The sequence below is a fragment of the Oculina patagonica genome, chromosome 1, assembly GCF_052425735.1.
Source record: "Oculina patagonica isolate OP01 chromosome 1, crgOcupat, whole genome shotgun sequence".
In the NCBI taxonomy this organism is placed as follows: domain Eukaryota; kingdom Metazoa; phylum Cnidaria; class Anthozoa; order Scleractinia; family Oculinidae; genus Oculina; species Oculina patagonica.
Window position 1 is genome coordinate 34,164,095 of NC_135758.1, and position 22,031 is coordinate 34,186,125.

General features: G+C 40.9%; 1 protein-coding gene across 3 annotated transcripts; it reads right to left on the reverse strand.

Annotated features, from left to right (window-relative positions):
• Nucleotides 1–556: 556 nt before the first annotated feature.
• Nucleotides 557–21,702, reverse strand: LOC144665706 (uncharacterized). Of its 3 annotated transcripts, XM_078527007.1 has the most exons (12): nucleotides 21,174–21,702; nucleotides 20,293–20,398; nucleotides 15,761–15,896; nucleotides 14,599–14,730; nucleotides 13,810–13,907; nucleotides 6,315–6,383; nucleotides 5,650–5,695; nucleotides 5,440–5,481; nucleotides 5,180–5,227; nucleotides 5,054–5,101; nucleotides 3,552–3,650; nucleotides 557–2,925 (listed from the first exon to the last, which is right to left on the reverse strand). In XM_078527007.1, exons 1-12 carry the CDS (start codon nucleotides 21,233–21,235, stop codon nucleotides 2,501–2,503), a joined length of 1,311 nt encoding a protein of 436 aa, XP_078383133.1. In that variant the 5' UTR covers nucleotides 21,236–21,702; the 3' UTR covers nucleotides 557–2,500. The 3 variants fall into 3 exon arrangements, with proteins under 3 accessions (XP_078383133.1, XP_078383124.1, XP_078383139.1); XM_078526998.1 differs by lacking the exons at nucleotides 20,293–20,398; nucleotides 21,174–21,702 and adding an exon at nucleotides 17,975–18,442; XM_078527013.1 differs by lacking the exons at nucleotides 5,054–5,101; nucleotides 20,293–20,398; nucleotides 21,174–21,702 and adding an exon at nucleotides 17,975–18,441.
• Between the last annotated feature and the right edge of the window lie 329 nt (nucleotides 21,703–22,031).

Consider the following 22,031-nt stretch of genomic DNA (forward strand, 5'->3'; position numbering starts at 1 on the left):
TACTGGCCAAAGATGCAGAAGACGGGGCCTACGGGTAATCGTCCTTATCCGAGAACTCCCATATATGGGCTATATAGGTATGTGCCGCGGGATAGGCCATGGTTTTTATGGTTCTCGGTCGTTAAACAGGGTTTCATTTTTCTCCTTTTGGCATTGTGTTCCCGGTGTGATTCTTAGATAGGGTACCTAAATTCTATCACCTAAAATAAACGCCAAGCTAAACGAAAACAAGGAACTTAAAACTGAACTATCCGTTCAAGTATTAGTAAAGTGAATTTATAAAGATTTGTGTTTTGCCGTGCGCGGTTAGCCGTTTTTGGATCGTCACGGAACGCTTCTCCCCCCCCCTTGACCAGGATGTCATTTTTCGGTTTTAGGCCTTCAGTTACAAAGGGTATCAATTTTCGCTTTCTTTATCATATATAGGGTCAGGGATTACGAACCTTCACGGCAAAACCTTATCCGAAATTTTGGGAGTACTCCCCCCCCCCCCCCCCCCAGGAGACAAATAAGACTTTTGAGAACTGTTTCAATTCTGTACTAGGTTATATACATACTGTGCTACTTCTTGTTTTATTATTTTCAATTCCCTTAAAACATATAAACTAAGAATCAACCTTACGTAGAATATATATCAAAACTGCTACATAAAATACTTGCGAAATGAGACATTTAAACTTGTAATTTATGAAGCAGTTTTGATTACTTAACCTTTAAATTCCGTGGAAAGCAACATTAACTATTAAGGTCAACTTAAACTCAAGAATAATGAAGAAAACGAGTTGTATTTGCGTAAATATAGTTTACATACATATTCTGTTCATTTAAGAATAGAATATGATCGTGGTAGCGAGCAACCCTTACATAGTTAATAGAGGAAAAGGGTTTGAAGCCCGGCAAACTTCATCAAAGGAGCAAAAAAAGATCGCAGTACTTATATATGTTGGAAGCTCTGCGACCGTGAACAGTCTTATTTTGCAGACTGTTTAATTTACATATTCGTCACATGTCAAACCCTATTTTGATTTGTGCATGGTCAAGCAAAAAAAAGAGAACAAATGCAAACAATCAATTCTTCAGCCTGTCAGTATCTGCGCAGCTCGCAAACCCCATTAACTACTTGGTGACCTTTACTGACCAACGTTAAAGCCAGGGATGAACATAACGGCAGACAGAGAGGCCCAGGCCGGTTTACATGATTAAATGCGCCGACTGCCAGGCCTCCTACATCGGTGACACTGGAGGAAACCTTAACAGAAGACTGACTGAACACAAACGAGCGACGAGAAATGGTGATGTCAACAAACACATTTCTTAACATCATTGACTAACTAACCACAGAATCGACTGGGACTCTGCTCCATGCCCAAAATGAAAAACTACTCTAGAATGCTGGGTTACAAACTCAGTGTAGAACAAACGCCTCTCAACAGTTGTCAACAATTACAATCGACTTACACAACGTAAACAAAACCGACGAACGTACACCTCACAGAATGACTTAATTTGGCTAACAATATATGGATCGAAACTTCGCATAACTGACCAATCACTGTTGACGTACTTTACACGAGTCATAAAGCTAAAAGCATCAGGGAAAAACTGACTAATCAATTTTAACAGACCAGAATTATAACAGCATGTAATTTCTGACGTTTAAATGAATGAACTAGTCAGAAATTACTATTCTGACGGCACCATTGAGAGGTTCGCGGGTTGTTATGGGATGTCTAGGTATATATAGGTTTTTGGCGGGAGATTTAGGTCATTCAAGGTCGGTCAGTCCTCGTCTTCGCTTGCTTTTTTTTCTTTAAAGTGTTGCTTGTTCAACTTTTGTAACTAGTCTATTGAAAAATGCTCTAGATTATTCAGTTGTGCCCTTTCCTCGGGGTTTCGTGCTGCTGCATAAGATGAGGAAAACGTTTTCACATATTTTTGGCCACTTCTAAAGGGTGGTTTTTAGTGGTTTTTCGTATCTGGCGCGTAGCACACACTTTAATACTCTTAGAACCAACTGTTGGTTTTTGCTAGATTCAAGATTGTAATCAGGATGCATTTGCATCAGATGACTGTATTAGGATACATTTTGTATCAGATGACTGTATTAGGATACATTTTACATCAGATGACTGTATTAGGATATATATTTTGCATCATGCAGATGACTGACTGGCGCATCCTCAATAAACTCTTCACATTAAATGTCTCGAGCTGGTGTAGTCAGAATATAAACTGACAATCAACTATTCATTTTGACTCTGAAAATGACTTCCGCTCAGGTTGTGGAAACGTCAGTTATCAACAACAGTTTCTTTTCAGAACTACTCTTACCCAAACTATCACACTATACGAGGTACTCATACTCCTGGGTCTGAACCATTTGCTATAATTGCCTATTATGTTGAATGACCAAGTTGAACGCGCTAATCGATGTGCAAATTATCGATAAGAGATCTGACATATGTACAAAAGGAGTGTCTTTAGAGGCACTACTTATCAGTTATACCACATTATTGCTGTTACCTAAAACCTTCAATAACCTAGTCTTAAAGACCTGTCTCTCGACTACATTCGAATAATCGATAAAAGACCTCTTTTTGATAGCTTTGGGAAACTTCTCAGTAGAAACATTATCGATTCTTATTACAACTATACCATCATTCAGGTTCTTATAAATAGCTTTCTGTAACTCGAAGTTGCACCATTTGCTGGAGAAAAAGCTCTTGGACATGACGGCGACGACTTTTCTACTAGTGTAGACGCTGTCCACCATGTTTTCTACGAAGTCTTTACCTACGATAAAATCTCGGTAATGAACACAGCATTTGTAGTTAAATTCTTTCTCCAGGATTGGCAACAGGGTTCCATCAACCCATTTTTGGTCATCACGGGCGAATATTATAAACGCGTCATAATCAGCATCACCTGTAAACAAAAAAACGTTTACATATGATTATCGTACATTTTACTCTGATTTTTGGGTGGTGGTAGTGGGGGTGGTGGTGCAGCAGTAGCAGTAGCAGTAATAGTAGCAGTAGAGAAAGCAGTAATAGTGGTAGTATCATAGGTAGCAGCTAGTATAACAATAGCAGTGGAATTAGTGGTACTAGTTGTAGAAGTAGGCATAGCAGAAAGTAGCAGTTGAAGTAGTAGCTGGAGCAGCAGTAGCAGTTGTAGTATTGGCAGTGGTAGTGGTAGTGGCAGTGGCAGTGGCAGTGGCAGTGGCAGTGGCAGTGGCAGTGGCAGTGGCAGTGGCAGTGGTAGTGGCAGTGGCAGTGGCAGTGGCAGTGGCAGTGGCAGTGGCAGTGGCAGTGGCAGTGGCGTGACGGATCAAAACATGGTTGCGAAAAAGACCCGGTTGTGGATTAAATTGGTTATTCATTTTTGTTTTAGCTCTTAGCCAGGTTTAAGTTCTGATATTTAGAAGGAAGTCTTTTTCCAAAATTAATTTATGGATGGTGTGCCCTCTCAATAAAATGTAGCTTGCAGCTCAAAAATAAAATAAATTTGAGTCGACATCTTTAATGTAGGAAATTGAATCAACAACAAACCTCTTGAACTGTCACTTCGGCTTCTTTGTTTCTTGCGATAAAGCAAAAACATCGTCATACTTATAGCTGCCAGGACGGCTACAATGATTATAGTGGGCACTGAATAAAGATAGAAAAATTGGACAATTAAAACGTTTTCATCCTGATTATGAGGTATTTCTTTACTTTTGTGCCACATCTTCATGCAATGGCGTAGCTGGGGGAACCCCCCTCAGCTACCACCCCCACCTAACCCCCAACCCCCCCCTCCCCCCCCAAAAAAAAACCCTGGTTATATAAATTCAAGAAGTCAACAACATAGAAACCTTATACCTTATGATAGGAATATAACGAAACATTTTTAACAACGCAAACAAAATCTACGCGTAATAAAATTAACGCAAATTTTCGAAAAGTTATGTTTACATGCATTTAATTAACGCGAATTTCTGGGTGTGGTACACACGAATATGACGCTTTATGCGTAATGCGCTTTTCAAGAGACAAACAACGTCCAATAACAGAATACCGTTAAATAGAAAGACAGGATGGACATTTAGCACAAGAAAGGAGAAGTGAGGCAGAGCGGTGTCTCCATTTATACCCTTGGATATAACAAATGTTACAAAACTTTAAACATTCTAAAATCAATATCGAATGACGATGTGTCGAATGACTCTGACGGAAAGGTAGTTTATATGTAAGTTGCTAGAAATAAAGGTGTCTTAAAATAACGATGCTCTAAAATAGTGCGAGTTACGCGCCGATTTTTAAAATTTGCGTTTATAACATCCATCGTTTATTTCCTTTTATAAGGTAATTCAAGTGGTGAAAACGTGCGAGTGCGAAAAATTAACATGGCATTAATCTTTCTTTTCCATCGCTTGATACCCCATTTATGCAGCCATGTTGTAGGATTGTCTCTTCCCCCACGATAACTGCTCGTCCGATGTCACTTTTAGTAAAACACAGCGTGGATGAAAGAAAGAAAGAAAGCCTTAATGGTATATAAATCTTTAAATGGCTTGGTTCCTGAATACCTATTGTCTAAATTTCTTAAACGTAATGGAACGCATTATTCTCTAAGGGATTCCAAAAACAAACTGGTTGTACCACATCCACGAACTAACTATATGAAAAATAGCATTAGTTTCAGTGGTGCAACTCTCTGGAACAGCCTACCCTGCAATCTCAGGATGATAAAATCCTTTAATCAATTTAAAAGCAAAGTTAGACACGGCATTCATGGAAAACAGGATTAGTTTAATATTTAAATAAGGATTTCTTCAATTTTATTAATAAGTATTATGCATGAACTGTTAATTAATAGTTTATTTGTAGTAATTTTTATTATAACTTACTAGTATTACCTGATGTTTTACCGTGTATAAAGAATTGTTAAATAAATAAATAAAGTAACGTTCGTTTAATTCCTGCTTAATCCCGTCTAGCGCTTATTGTTAGATATGTGTTCTGAACATAACAGCATAGCTCAACTTCCTTAGCTTCTAAACACCTCTTACCTATAATTGTCACTTTATTTGTTGCGCGAACAGCAGGCGTCGTTGGAACTGAAAATAATAATTAAATTAATAAACAAATAATCAACCAAACAAACAAATAAATTAAAAACAACGTTTATATCTTACCTATAATTGTCACTTTATTTGTTGCGGGTACAGTAGGTGTCGTTGAAACTGAAAATAAAAAATAAATGAGCAAAAAACAAATAAATAGATAAATAAATAAATAGACAACGTTAACATTGAAAAATACGTATTTTACCAGAAATGAGAAGGTTAAATAGAGCGCTGGTGACTACATGTCGCCTACCAAGGATTTATAACCAATTCCTTAACCAACAGAGTGGTAATAATTAACACTTGTTTTTTATTCTTTTTTAGCTTACCTATAGCAGAAGTTGATGTTAAATCACTATTCCAGGGTAGATCTAAACACAAGACAATGAAAGTGCAAATTTCCGGATGTGTACAAAGCAAAACCAGCTGTCAATTGCAACTAAATGATTTTGTCTTTTCGATAATTAATCGTCCACTTTAAAAAAGCTCGTAAAAAATTCTAAGTATTTTACTTTAACAGCTAAAACAAACTGGATTACCTATCAAATCAATCCCAGAACCATTGAGGCATGGAAGAGCTATAACCTTTTGTCAACAAAAAAGGAAAGACAATAAGAATTGAAAACAAATGATAAAAATAATAAAGTCCCACATAAAGAAATCATGTTTTTTAGCTTTTAGCTATCCTAAAAGCTAAAGAGCAGTCAAAACCAAATAAACAAATAATTTAAAAAATAATTCAAAAATGAACTACTAACTAAATAAATAGGTAAATAAATAAATATTCAACCAAACGACCGACCGACCGATCAATAAATTAAACCATCCTCACTCAAGCATTTAACGCCGGATCGGAACGAGCGAACGAACAAAACAAGAAGGGACAATATATCTTAGCTTTGATTTAAAATCAGGTTTCTTTCCGGTCCTCGTCCTGTGGTACAATCAGTCTAGATAAGGATGAGGCGCGTTGACCTAATGGTTAGTGCATTGGATTCCAGATCAAGCAGTCCGGGTTTGAGTCCTGTCAGGGCTCACACTGTTCCTAGACAAAACAATCTACTCTTAAATTCCCTCTGAAAAAACCTGTGTTGTCTAGCATCCCGTCAAGGGAGGATATCAAATCCCTAGCCACTTTGATCAAAGCTATGCTCCAGGGTTTCGGCTTTTGTTCGTTATTCTGGCGCTATGAGATAATACTTACATTATATCTAAATGTCATGTTGTAATTCCAACAAGATTGCGATCCGTTAATGACAACGTACGTCTCGCTCTGAAATGAGAAAATAACGAGTTATGTTTAGTATGTTTTACTAAAAAAAAAAAACAGATATTCGAATGAAATAACACAAGACATATTATCTTAAGGCCTCACTTGACCAGTTTATTCGTTAATATGGCAGTGTCCAAAGCTTGGTGCATGTTTTTTCGATCGAATGAATTCAGTGCTCTTATTTTGTTATACATTCTCGTCCTTATAGCCCTTTTCGTTTCTCTTAGCCGGCGGAGCCTTAGCACGAGACACGAAGGGCTCTGGCATGGGGACATAGGATTTCCAGTTCTGGATTCTAGGACTTCCGGTCGTCATGTATGCAGTCATGATGCTTAAAAGAATGTATGAGAAAGTCGTTTTGTTTTTTATTTCCGTTCAAGAATTCAAACAGATGTTACACTCTACTCTATTAGCTCAGGAACTACTTCAAAACTACAATAACAAAACGTTTTCTCATCGATTCTCGCTAGGTTTTCGCCAACACACGTGGGGTTTTTGATCCCATAATAATATGTCACTTTGGGCTGGGCCCAGTCCCTCTCGTTCTACTTGTTACACACTCCCCCTCCAACAGAAATGTCGTCCCGACATTATTACAGTAAATACAAAACCAAAAACAGAGAAATAGTTAGGGGGAGCGTCAGTTCTCATCATGTCTCAAACTGAATACTTATTGCAGCAGTTCCATGATCCGCAGGTTTTTTCTTTACACAGTTTGTAACTAGAAGTAATATCCAACACAAAGTTCGCTCATGATTTTGGTCACAGAAGGCGTGCCACAGGTCTGCTTGACCATGGTCAATTCTCGAAGCAATCAGTTGTGGCTACAAGAGTGTTCAGTACTGGTTTGTCCATATGGGCTGTGGCATAAACTGCAGCTGTGGAACAAATGGGATGTGTGGGGTGTAGTGAGGTACAAGCCAGTTGCCTATGACTTGGTAGGGAAGTATCACCTGAGGGCATTGAATTGCGTTCACTACTGGGTTTAAGCGTTGGTACTCGGGCACCCCCATCTGGCTGTAGGTCAGAATCTGAGGGGGTCGTGTCTCCCTTCTTGGTCGCGTAGCTCCCTCTAGGTGATCCTCTGAATCTGAATTGTCATTTTCCTGAAGGGCTATATCGGTCACATCTAGACCGGATGAATTTGGAACTGATGAGCCATCAGTATCCACATGTGGGTCAGGTTGGTCCCTGGCATCTGACATATCGGCACAAACTTCATTATCACAGTGGTCCTGTGGGTCCATAGGTTCAGTGTCTACTTCCGCCGGAAAGGCTGTTTCATGGGTGACTGGAGAGGACGGTGTGTCCATCTCATACTCATCATCGGAACTCTCTCCAGTATCTTCAGGCTGGGGTAATACTCTGGATCTTGGTTGGGTGGTCTTGGATGAGGCTCTCGTTGGTTTAGGCAGTGGTAAAGCATCACAAGGGAGTAGCAAGTTACGGTGTAACACTCGTTGTTTCCCACGGCCATGTTCGGGCTTTACTCGATAGACTGGACTATCCGATATGCGTTCCTCAACTACGTAAATTTGCTGTTCCCAGTGTGAACGGAGCTTTCCAGGTCCCCCCTTTCTGAAAGGTTTCTGACAAGTACGCGGTCGCCGGGAAGTAGGACTGCAGCGGAAGCCTTCTTGTCGTAATACACTTTACTTCTGGCTGACGAGTTCTGGATCTTCCTAGATGCTAGGTCATATGCCCATCTCATATCTGCTTGCCACGTCTTTACATAATCCTGGTAATCAGCCTGTCGTGGGTCGTTGCCCAGGTCAAACAGCAAATCAACCGGTAATCGTGGGGAGCGGCCAAACATCAGGTAAAATGGCGAGAATCCAGTGGTCTCATGTCTTGTACAGTTGTACGCATGTATGAGCTTGTTTAAAGAATCTTTCCAGTTCGATTTCTTTTCCTCCGGGAGGGTCCTTAGCATCGAGAGTAAGGTGCGGTTCATGCGTTCTACCTGGCCGTTTCCCTGTGGGTGGTATGGAGTGGTTCGCGAGCTAGCAACTCCACTTAGACGTTCGAGGTTGTGGAACAATTTATTTTCAAACTCGCCACCTTGGTCATGGTGTATTCGTGCTGGGAAACCGAATCTCGGGATAAACTCATTGTAGATCTTCTCAGCAGCAGTGCGGGCTGTCTTATTACGTGTTGCATAGGCTTGGGCATATTTGGTAAAGTTGTCAACAATCAGTAGTACATATTCATATCCACCTTTGCTCTTGTCTAGATGCAGGAAATCAATGGAAACCACTTCAAATGGTGCTGATGTCATCAGATGCATCATAGGTGCTTTCGTGACTGTGTTTGGTTTCTTCTGTTTGATACATCTGCAACGTTGTGTCACAAAATGTTCTATGTCACGGTACATATGTGGCCAGTAGAAGCGGGACCTTGCAAGTTCTGCGACTCTCTCCACCCCAAGGTGTCCCATCTCTGTATGCAGTTCTTTAAGTACCACTGGGATGAAGATGTGTGGCAGGACTAATTGTATCTTAGAGCTTGTTCTTCGACGCAGGATACCATGTTCGTCAACTTCCAGTTTCTTCCAGTCTCTCATAAGCTCGGCAACTCCATGGGGTTCATTCTTCAGTTGGCCACCACCCGGTTTGATCCCATGTGTCTTGTAGTAAAGCACGCGGCGTATAGCACTATCCGAGTGCTGCGCCTCCTTGAGTTCACTAGGGCTGAATGGTTTCAGGTTAAGGTCCTTTAACGTGGGTTCAGGAGTTGTCATGTCTGCTGCAATTGCCATAACCCATGGGATTGTGCCTTTTGCCTGTTCCCTAACTGCTTCCACGGTTGCTGCAAGGACATCTTTGGGTATTTCCTCTGTACAATCTCTCATATATTTGTCTATGTCCAATGGAATTCGTGACAGAACATCCGCATCAACATTAGTCTTGCCCGGTCGGTACTTGATTGTAAAGTTATAGTCTGCTATCTCGGCTACCCACCGATGTCCCGTGGCATTCAACTTTGCTGATGACATCACATACGTTAACGGGTTATTGTCTGTGAAAACGACGAAGGATGGGGCATAGAATAAGTAGTCCCTGAATTTGTCAGTAATTGCCCACTTTAGGGCCAAGAATTCTAATTTTCCTGAGTGCAAGTGATAGTTCCTTTCCGCGGGCGTCAATGTCCTTGAGCCATAGCCAACAACTCTCAACTTTCCCTCTTGTTCTTGGTAGAGTACCGCCCCAAGCCCTTCACTTGAGGCATCCGTGTGCAGTACAAATGGCCGTTCAAAGTCAGGGTAGGCCATTACCCCTGGCTGCATTAAAAGTTCAATTAGGAAGCTTAGTCGCTCTTGGTGTCTTTCATTCCACAGAATTTTGTGATTTGACGACAATATTAATTGTCCTTTCGATGTCGGCAACTTCCACTTGGGGTGCTCTTTCTGTCCTTTAGCTCTGCTGGGCTGTTCACTGCATTCTCTGACTGAGAGTAGGTCATACAGGGGTTTGGCTAATCTGGAGAAGTCGCGAATATATTGGCGGTAGTAGCTAATGAAGCCCAGGAGTTTGCGCAATTCACCAACAGTTCGTGGTTTAGTTTCCTTAAGGGCTGCTACCGCTGCAACGTCCGCTGAGTCCATCGTGTAGCCATCCGCTGAGACTATTCTGCCTAAGTAACGAACACGGGGCTTAAACAACTCACATTTCTTTGGCTTTAGCTTGATACCATGTCCTGATCATGATCATGTCCTGAAGAGAACCCTGATCATGTCCTGAAGAGAACCCTGAAGAGGTTGAAAGTTCTAGACGATGTAAATGTAACTTTTTCACGCTCCAAACGGTTGAAAACAAATAAATCTAGAAGAAAATAGCTTGATACCATACTCCTGCAAACGTCTAAGTACCTTCCGCACATTGTCCACATGCTCGAAAAATGTTCTACTGTACACTAGGACATCATCAAGATATGGAATACATATTTCATCACGAAGACCCTCCAGGCATTTCTCCATGTACCTCTGGTAAGCCGCCGGTGCATTTTTAAGGCCAAAAGGGATGCGGTTCCACTGGTATAAACCCCAAGGGGTGATGAACGCCGTTAGATGTCGGTGTTCGTCTGCTACAAATCCCTGGTGATATGCCTTTCCTTGGTCTAACACTGAGAAGTAAGTGTTCCCACTGAGACTATTCAGGATGTCTTGGATGCGAGGGATGGGCTGGCGGTCATCCTCAGTTTTGCTGTTTAACTGCCTATAGTCGACACATAGTCTCAGACTGCCATCTTTTTTTCTCACACACACCACTGGGGAAGAGTAGGGTGACTTTGAGTCGCTTATCCAGCCACGATTGAACATATCCTGCAAGTGTGACTTTACCTCTTCGTACAAGGGCTTTGGAATTGAATTGTATGTTTTTTGTACTGGGACGTCATCTCTGAGGTTGATTTCTAATTTCAAGTGTTCGGCACATCCAATGTCACCATCATCTGTAGCGAAGGCCCCGGACTCTTCCCTCAACATTTCCTTGACAATCACCTGTTGCTCACTGGACAAATGGCTCAAATCAACTGGGGGAGCCCACTGTGCTTCACCTTGTTCAGGCTGACTTGGTCCCCACTCATAACTGGTTGCCTCACTCCGAGTTTCACCTTCTTCTTCCTCTTGTTTCTGTTCAGCTTCGACTGGCAGTGGCGTGACGGATTGCACTAACTGTATAGTGCCAAGTTCTGTCCGCCTACGTAAGGTCATCTCTCGCTCAGTGTTGTTGCATACTGGAACATACATTCGGCTCGATGACCCGGGGGGAATTCGGTGAAGACAGCCTTTAACTTCTAGCCCCTCAGGCCACGCCCCTTCTTCTTTGGGCTCAAACACAATAGGCAAATCTTCTTCCAATAGTCCAAAGTGTACTTGACATTTGACTCTCACAGTCTCTCCTGGTGGGACACGTATGTCTTGTCTGCCAACTCTGAGCATGCTAGTGTCAGCCTCGTCATCCATACTTTGGATGAAATTAACCAGCGCTCTCGCTTCGCCCTCTTTCACAGATGGGAACGAGTCATTCACTATTCGGGGCAATAGGCTGGTTTTGTTGGGGCCACTGCTCCTCTTAATGACCTCTTCAATGACGTTAAAGCCAATGATGGGATACTCCTGATTATCTTCATTTCCTATTAGTATGGGTACTGTCAATGGCTCCAAGTACCCATCCTCCCCAGCCAACTGGAACTCTACCTCAATCCACCCATCATAAGCAATTTTCGTACCATTCACGGCCTGGAGATTTAATTCATCTTCCCCCAGTAACTCACTTATGTCTCTTACTGGCTCATCTGGTAAATTAATCTCTTTCCAATACTTTGACACAACACAAACTTGAGCTCCAGTATCCCACAGGGCATCCACTTTTCTCCCTTGGACCAAGTAGGAAACTACACATTTTCTTCCCACTAGTTTGGTGAGTTTAGAACGTTGTCTTGGGGTTAGGTGTGAAGGGAACGAGGTTTTCAGTGCTTCAACACCTGCCTTAGGCCCCCTTTCCCTCAGTTCAACTTCACTGATGGCTTGACATAGTTTCTTATGTTTCTCCCAATGTTCCCTCTGACAAACTTTTGAACAATAGTGGCTAGTATGGCATTGTGAGCATCGCAAGTATTGATGGGCCCAATTCTCCCTCATGCATTGTTGGGACTGCTCATGAATCTGGCGGGTTGCTCCTTGTCCCGTGGGGGCAACCCTGGTCTGTTTCCCTGGGGGTTTGCTGGGTTATAGCCCCTTCGGCTTGACCTTTGGCATTGGTAACTGAAGTGGCCAGCATCACCACAGTTGAAACAATGGTTGCAACGAAAGCCCCTTCCTTGTCTCTCACAATTCCAGCATCCTCTAGGGCGAACCCTCCCTTGCTCTACAGGGTTGTACTGCGGGTTGGGGCTAGCGCGGCTTTGTTGTTCCATACCCTCCCGGATAGCAGCCAGTTCAGCTTTCAACTCTCTAACTTCAGTAAGAAGGTTAACTTTTGGTGGCTTTTCTGGGGTTTTACTTTCAACTGAGGCATGGCTGTCATCATGGGTGTCCAATTGAGCTACAAGCTGTGTGGGGGTTCGATTTGTGGGCTGGTCATGACGGGAACCAAGCTTCTGCATTCTTTCTGTTTCATTACTAACTGCTGTATTCAATTTCTCAAAAAGTTCTTCATCTTCTACTTGGGTGTTTTGCAAGCAGGGTTTTATCTCCATTTTAATGCTATCATTCCGTAACCCAGTTAATAATGAATGCAGAAACATGCACTGTACCAGCTTTGGGTCATACTTCAAATCAGATCCTGCTTCTTGAGATGCAAATAGTACCTTCTGCTTTAGATCAAGGAGGCGAACAAGAAAGTCCTGAGGGGTCTCCCCAGCTTCCTGTACTGCCGAACTGAGCAGTTGATACATTTCCGTAGCCCCCCTTTCTTGATAATGTGACCGGAGTATTTTACGTAATCTGGCAAGTTCTAAATCGGGCCTACCTTCCAAGTAGCTCCTCAATCTAAGGCCTGGATTGATGGCTCGAATAACGGCTTCGACAATCTCTTCTTCTTTATAGCCCCGTTTTAATCCAGCGTTTATTTGGTGAGCTAAACTGGTAAAGCTCAAGCGGTCTTTCTGACGTGAATCTCCAACATGTCCCGATATTTTAAATTCCTTCCTGAACGGTGGGGTCGCTGTGGTTTCTTTAGGCGTAACTGTGTTTGTACTTGACTTGATGGCAGACTTCTGATCATCCTGTTCGGTTTTCACACCACTCTCTTCTTCACTCTTCACGTCCTTTGTTGCCGGTTTCTTCTCTTTAATTGCTTCTCTGAGATTCGTTAATGCCTCAGTTCCAAGTTCCTCGGCGTCTAAATACTTCGTTAGGATTTGTATTAACGCCAGACGTCCCGTATCCGTCTCTTTTACTTCGATGTGTAGCCCTGCACATATTTCTCGAAGACTCGCTTCGCTAAGCTGACAAATTGCTGTTCTCACCTCTATCTGAATCTCTTCGATGACTTTCGACATTTCGATGGTTTCTTAGTCACGTCGGGGTCACCAAATGTTACACTCTACTCTATTAGCTCAGGAACTACTTCAAAACTACAATAACAAAACGTTTTCTCATCGATTCTCGCTAGGTTTTCGCCAACGCACGTGGGGTTTTTGATCCCATAATAATATGTCACTTTGGGCTGGGCCCAGTCCCTCTCGTTCTACTTGTTACACAGACAATAAAAATATCGAATTAATTCGATAATCCTATGTTCCCAGAGCCTTTCGTTTCTCGTGCCAAGGCTTCGCCCGCTAAGAGAAGCGTTAAGGGCTTTGGGGACGAGAATGTTTGTTATATAACTAGGTTCTATAGTTTACACAGATAAAGAAACCTACAACAGCAGCACATACACGAGGAACATTTATTAGCAACATCGCCGGTTGGTAAACGTAATACCTTTTGTCGCGTTATCCAGCCATGGCTACCTCCTTGAAAAGGACCGACCCCGTCATCACACCAGTACCTTAAGCCGTATCCCGTAAAGTTCGTGGTATCTAATAATATAAAGGAAGAAGTTTTTTGTGCAAAGTTTGAATCTAAAGGATATTATGTTTCGCCTTATTCAATTGACGATGAAAGCTCACGAAAACGTTTGAAGCACTTTTAAGGGGGGAGACCCCAAAACTACAAAATGGTTATTATTGATGATTTCTAACCGTCGTACCTGGGCTCCCTTAGTATCCTGGGCTTAGTTTTTGGTCATGTTTCTTTCGGTAGTCAAGACCATGTTTGGTTACTCACGTGACCAGAACACAAAAACCCTAAAAACTCACACAGCTTACATCTTGCTCCGTTAAAATCAACACCACGGGTAGAGTGCATTTAAGCAAAATCTTTAGGGTGATCTTTTGAGCTGATCGAACTGGTGTCGAATTTACTTGAGCGTTTTGTACTGTGCAGCTACTGTGTATGTTTTGGTGACACATAGAATAGTAGAAGCCCGGCAGTAGAAATGTGGACTAGTGACGAAACTTTTAAAGTTTTTGTAATATGTTGTTGTGCACGTGACTAATTCCAAACTGAGCTCGCAAGCTATGTGTACTTAATTACCTCTTTTGGCGTATGCAAAATTCTTAGTTAATCGTATTTTTTATTTTCGCTTCTAATTAACTAAAATTGGGTAAGATCATTACAAACATACAAAAAAAGAAACTTGCATTTTACATATAGAATACGTCCACTTACCATGTATTGGATACCACGATATGTTAAGATGCCACTTATCTGTGTTCTCATATTGGTTACGCTCTGGAGTTCTCAAAGTTGGGAACACGTTGTTGGTAATTGCCTTAGTTGGACATTGTACGGTACTTTTTTCTATGGGTAACAAAAAGAAAACCACTTAACGTGAGAAACGTCAATATCTTCTCTGATGGAGTCACTACTTATCGCGATGGATTCGTTTCGACTTGGATGACCTTACAGCCGGTACTTCATAATGTTTTGACCAGACGAATATTAATCCCTTGTTGTCTAGGTTGAGGGTTGACTTGCAAGCCCACCAGCTACTCTCGCGAAAGGTTACAGGACAGTGGTTACAGAAACTTTTACAAAATAAACTATATAATCGCCACCCCTGGGTGGAACAGGAACAATCCAGTCAAGGATTGTTACTATGCCGGAGATAACAAAACCATCAATGTGCATGAGGGAGTTGCAAGACGGAATCTACTGCTTACGCAACAGTTAGAAAAAAATGGGGGGGGGGAGGCTTGGTGATCAAGATCTGCGTCTCCTTGGTTCAAATTGGAAATAAGGTCACCCGGATTGTGTTGTTTGGCTTAACATCCTGGTCCTGTGCTCCACAGACAGGTTACTTGCGGCGTAAAAGTGAGTGGCGCCAACATCCCTTTGCGTACACCCATTTGACAACGTGAGTTGTTTAGACTGAAACCAATTGTTACAACTACAGCTTAGTAAGCTGAAAGAACCACTGATTTTGAGCAACATTCTCAAAGGTCGTACAAGATACGACTATCCATAAAATAAAGAGTTTCCAAAAAAAAAACTAATTAACATTCCAAAATCTCTGAAATCAAATTTCCTTTTGCCCCTGCATTTGATACACAACTGGTTCAGAAAGAGTACTGACCATTATGCCGTTTCTCATTCACGGGTGACCAAGGGTGAAGACGCAAAGTACACTAGGTCTTTGGTCTTCGATTGTCTTCTCAGTGCATTCCGCTGTCTGCAGACCAGGGGCTGAAAGTTATAAGCTTATTTTATCCGGTCACATGTGATAAGAAATTGCATTTCCCTTTGTCTTACCAAGATCGAAGTGTTAATGCGGTGGACAATATCTTCTGGCTATATAATTTGTATTGTACGTGTATATACAAGTGCCTACCATTTATGTTACGCTTTCGTCTCCTTGACAACGTAGCTAGATGAGGTGTTATCCGAGGGGTTCTGGCATTCGAATTAAAATCACCTTCCTTGTTCCTTCCTATGCACTTTTCAATACAGTTCCGACGCCTTGATGTCTGTTCAGAAAGTAAACAAAGCAAAATCAAATTGCTTATGACGTTGATTTAGTTTATATAATATGTTAATTCAGGGATCAAAAAATATTAATGATAAATATTAAATTAATACATTGTCAGACTGATCCATGGCAGTTGTTTTACAAGTTAATTTAAGGTTACACAAGTTCAACAAAAACAAAACAGAACATTCTTTAATATTGTTATTAGTATTCTAAATAATTACAAAAGTTTAGTTCTAGTCAGTATTGCTCTTAGCATGGCGTGTTCTTGAAAATGTACCGAAGGGTGAACTAGGAGAAATTTTTTGTTACTTTTTTTTTAACCATTTGCAGACATCCTTCACTGTGGATAGAAAGATCATTGTCTGGCGAGTAAGTTACACGTTAAATTTGACGTCGCATAGATTTCACATTATCTGACAATGAAATTTTGAAGAAATAGCTGTTTAATTTAGTTTTGATAGTTTGTTGTTTGTAGTGACCCTTTTTATAGGTACCCACCCCTTGTCTCCTCCAAAGTAAGCTTTCTAAGAGCTGGGTCTTGGATACGTATGGTAATTGTAGTCCACAATGGTGGTAAACGTCCGAAATACCCGTTAATTGTTTTAATTTTTTTCTTGCTAAATGTATGCTTGTTGTGGGTTGTGTGCCGTTTCTTAAAAAAAATAAAAAAATTAAGCAGCACGGAGTTTTTTCTTAGCGAAAGTTTTACCTCAATGAAAGTTATATAATTATATGTAAAATATAAAATGTTGGAATATTTGACGAGAAAGAACAAAATGATTATGTTTATCTAGCTTCCTAATTTATGCCTGTCACAACTCTCAACAATAGAGTTTTAGGATGACAGTTTAATGGATCGACCATTTAATTTCCCTTCACTTGACGTGTTTAAAAAATAACACCAGCTGCGTAGTCTAGTTTTTGCCACGGCGGGCCGGTTAACAAAGAAAAACTATCGTTTGACAGAAGCAGAAGTTGACCCGAGTCACAGCTCCGGGTCGCAAAAAATATAAAAAAAAAATAATTAACGAGTTGCTTTTGGGAGGCCTTCATAATGTCGTTTATCGTGGGCAGTGTTTTAGTTATCAGTAGTAGTTTCTCGTTCACCGTTTACATGGTATTTTTCATGGACTGTTTATCGTTAACGTTTAAAATGTCTGAGAAAAAGTTTTATGTATACATCCTGTAGAGACACAATAAATGCGAGAGTCTTAATATTAAACAAAGCCCACGGAATCAACATCAGGTAACATACATTTGATGAAAGCCAGCGTCCTTGTTTGATCATTATTTACTTAAGTATTATTAATTGCCGGCCTTAACAAATTTACAATAAAGCATTGTAAATTTTTAACTGAAATTCTTCTTAAATTGTACCGTGTTATTCATGCAGAATTCGGTTTTAATTATAAGTCATAATATATGCAAAAGACACTAAGCCAAAGAGCTTTAAAAAAGGTCCACAAAATCGGTAACCAAAATCTACATTTGATCATTTACTTAGCATTATTAAATAACGAAAACTTATAAATTACTCGGGATTGCGAGTAACTTTGGAATACAAACATGTGTAGTGATTTAAAGTCATCGTTCTTCCTTTTGCATTTCACATTCAGCATTCAGACACAAATTCAAGTCAAAATAAGTCATTTCGTTGGATACCAAACGAGCTATTCCGCATTCCACTGACATATACAACATTCGAGAACAAAATGGCAACTTGAAGTCAAAATTCAAAACATCATATCGAAGACGAATTGTCTCAATTTAAGTCATGGTTATTAAGAACCTGAACGTAAATATCACGTTTCCTTTTTCAATTAAAAAATCAGCTCAGACGAAGTGTTTTGCACCGTCTTGCGCTCTTAAATGAATACTCATGGAAATCTAGTTGGAGCTTGTTCTTTCGTTATAAAACTGTATAATCGTGATATAGCCAAAATTTCAATTCAGCTCTCGATTCATATATAGCTAGCTATTTTATACTGCTACAGAGTAAAATAAATATTAACAGTTTACGGCCTTCGCGACGTAAAATAACTTGAAAAACATCAATCCCTGCTGCAAACTTACCCCTGTTGTACTCAACTTGGATTTTGTCCTTTTGATTTCGACCGCAAGAGATCTGCAACTCCGCAAACAAGCTTTCGTCAGGCCTGCTTGATTTTTGCATTCTACGAAAACGCATGTTGTACTACTACGGCATCGTAACAATCCAAAATTGTGCAAAAAACATACAAGGCAAATAGTGGCGGCTGGAGTGTATAACATTGCTTCTGAGGCTAGTAATTCTCTATCCGCTAACGGCAAACTAAAACGCGCAGTACACAAGTAGCAATAAGCCTACTTGGACCGGAGATCCAGTCGTGAAATTAAGCAAGCAAGCTTGATGGTTAATACACGCTTGCGGGATTAAAGTTTAAGTTTCCGTTTTCATTGTTTGCTGTCATGACACATCTCTATGAAATTTCGCCAGCCATGATTGAATTGTTCAAAATATTGTTAATGGCAATTAAAAGGAATAAACATTACCATTGGCTGTAATGCTTTTTTAATAAATTGACGATAACGCCTGCCGTCAACCGTCAATAAACGTTATTAAATTTTGCCGTGAACTGTCAGCATGAGTAAGTTATTATGAGTCGTCAAATACAGTTTCATAAGTATTCATAATTAAGCCCTTATCACGGTTTTTGACGCCATCCGTGACGAGTAGGCAAAGCGGGTAGAAATTACAGTGTTTGTATGGGAATCCAACGGCAAATATCTTTTACAAAGATTGAATTCTAGACAACTTATGAATTGTAAAGCTCAGATGCTTGGCAAAAGTTTTTATTCGCCAAGTTTGAAGGTTGTCGCTGGGCTAGAAAGCGTTCAGTTACGTTTATAATTTTTCCATTCATTTGCTTACTTTTTGACGATAACGTCTGCCGTCAACCGTCAATAAACGTTATTAAATTTTGCCGTGAACTGCCAGCATGAGTAAGTTATTATGAGTCGTCAAATACAGTTTCATAAGTATTCATAATAGCCATTATCACGGTTTTTGACGCCATCCGTGACGAGTAGGCAAAGCGGGTAGAAATTACAGTGTTTGTAAATTAAATTCTAGACAACTTATGAATTGTAAAGCTCAGATGCTTGGCAAAAGTTTTTATTCGCCAAGTTTGAAGGTTGTCGCTGGGCTAGAAAGCGTTCAGTTACGTTTATAATTTTTCCATACATTTGCTTACTTTTTCTCGCGAACCGCGTCAATCATGCGATTCCGACATTCAGTTCCCGGTTTCATTTTTTAATTCCCCAAAGCATGGCCTGATTTTGAATTTCGTGTGGGAAGGAACAGTGAGCGATGGAAAAAGAATTTCTTTTTTTTTTTTCTTGATTTGCATTGTCTGTGGGTTTCAGTTATTACTTACGGCCCACAATGTAAATAAAAACTTAAGATCACACGTTCACGTATACAATTTTAGACACTGCACGTCACAAAAATCTGCTGACGTGCATATTGGTGACGTCACAAGTGGTTGAATGCCCATTCCTCCGAATCCCTGGAAAAATCCGGGCTTACCATAAGGGTTAAAATAGTGACAACTTCTTTCTGTGTAGGGAACAGTAATCTTCGCATTTGTTTGTAAAATAGATTTTAGACATTTGTCCTGTATGGTTTAAAGTTCTTAAAATTTGTTATTTGTTTAGTCGTTTTATTGTTTTAATATGTTAAAAAGAAGTTGATTTGCAAAGCCGGGCTTTTGAATTATTTTCTATTTATTTACTGCGTGTTACAGTGGAATGAAAATGGATATTTATAAAGAGCATATGTTCGAGTCAGTGTCGAGTTAGTCTGAACCAACCGTCGCCTCAAAATTACTGCTTTGTACGGTCGTGTACCGAGAGCAATCATAGCATTTAAATTCGAGTTTCATTTGACAAGTCTGACAGGACAAAAGCAGTTAAAAGCATCATAACAAAAACCCTTGAAGTTCCACAAGGCCACGTTCGACATGTTCTGTGATGGCTACCTTGTCAGCCAATATTCTTGGTGAGATTGTGATTTTTAAAACGCCATCATCAAGTCGTAATCAACAGTGCGACGTATTTATGAACTGTAATAAATTTGCGAGGGGTTTCCATCATTCGATACAACATTGAATTGCAAATGGGAAACGCGATTTAGCTGAGCTGTCGCGGTTGGAGACGATCCTGGCATATTACTTAATTATGCACACTGCTTTTGTTTCATTATGTTGCTGAGCTCGTTACTTTGAGATATTCTTAAACACAGCAAGTCAAAAAGTTTATGCCTGTCTTACTTCAATTCCACTACAAATTCTACCGTCACAAGAACACAAACTTTTCGTAAACAACAGGAAAACAACAAATCTTAATGTTACCTCCAGAAAACAACTCCACAAACACCTCGAGCTCCGTGTTGGGCTTGAGTAATTCACGCTGTCCTCGCTTGCGTGTTCTTTACTTTTGCACTGTAAAGGTCCAAAACTGTGCAAAAAACATACAAGGCAAAGAGTTACAGCTGAAGTGTGCAACATTGAGCTCTAATTCTGTGATTCACTCTGTAAGCACGCCGAGGTAACTGAATCCACACGAGTTGTTTACTAGCTATAGCAGTCACGCCAATTGACCCCAGACTGATAAGGCGTAAAGCACGCACGTACGTACGGCGGAATATGCGTCACGTAGGAGACAACGGAAGTCGAAAGCAGTCAAGTGACATTGCAATTTCTAAACCTGATTTAGAAGCTAGCATGACAGAATTGCAAATATTCGAAGTTTTCTTTGTCTGTACTGACCCTCATGAAACACTCGAATGCACAAACTGAATAATATAAATGAACAGAGCATCATATATGTGGAGTTCAGCAATCGGTGACGCATTGATAGCCTGCACGTAATAGTATGTCACAATTATGAACACTATTAAACGCTGGAGGAATCCCGAAGGGATATGAGCTCCAGGCCACAAAACGACTTATTTCGTTTTAATATATTTTTAAACGAATATAATATTCAAAACCGCAGCTCGATTCACAACTGGCAAATGAAATTTCTCTCAGCTCAGATTCTGCAATGGATTTGCATTATTATAATTTCGGCTGCAAACATTGTCGCACGCGGAGTTCAACCCTGGTTTAACTAATTTGTTAAATTTCATCAAAACCATGATGGCAACGAATAAACCAACAAGTAACATTTTCAAGACATTTATTATTCGTTGGCCAATTTATATATGTTTTGCACCCCATGAAATACTTACTTACTTATCCTCATCGAGCCCATGAGGACTCTTGAGGCCGGCCAGAAAACTGCGCCATCCATCCCGGTCCGCCGCCGATGCGACAGCAGCCCCCCACGAACGTCAACCCAGCCGGTTTCTTTCTGTCTCCACGGTTCTTCTCCACGTTTCTCTTGGCCGGCCTCGCCTCCTTTTACCTTCAGGTGCCCACGTTAGTGCAGTCCTCGAGATGTTGGCTGGACTTGTCCGCAATACGTGCCCTATCCATCGCCATCTTCTCACTCGTATGAGGACTGATACCGGTGTACTACCTGTTGCTTCATATAGCTCTTCGTTGCTCAGATGGTTGGGCCAGAATCTCCTCAGCACCCTTCTCAGGCATGTGCGGTGAAACACATCCAGTTTGTTGAGGTCAGTTGATGTCACTCTCCACATTTCGGCTCCATATAGGAGCACGGACAGCACGTTTGAGTTCAGGATGCGCAGCTTGGTTTTCTGGCTGAATCTGCCTGACCTCCAGATGTTCTGAAGTCTGGTGAATGCAAATCTGGCTACTGCTAGTCGCCTCTTGATGTCCCCTTCTGTGCCGCTAAATTTGTCAAGTACTGAGCCTAGGTACACAAAGGATTCCACATCTTTAACATCCTGTCCTTCCTGATCCTGATGTAGTCTGTGCATCTGTGGTTCATCCTAAGTGTCTTTGTTTTGCACGGGTTGATATTGAGCCCAACAACGCTGGCAGTGGCTACTAGTCTATCAGTCTTCTCCTGGAGATCGGCAACTCTGCTTGAGATGAGAGCAACATCATCAGCATAGTCCAGCTCTTCTAGAACTGGCTTCCATCTCAAGCCGCGTTTCCTGTTGTTTGTATGCCGCATG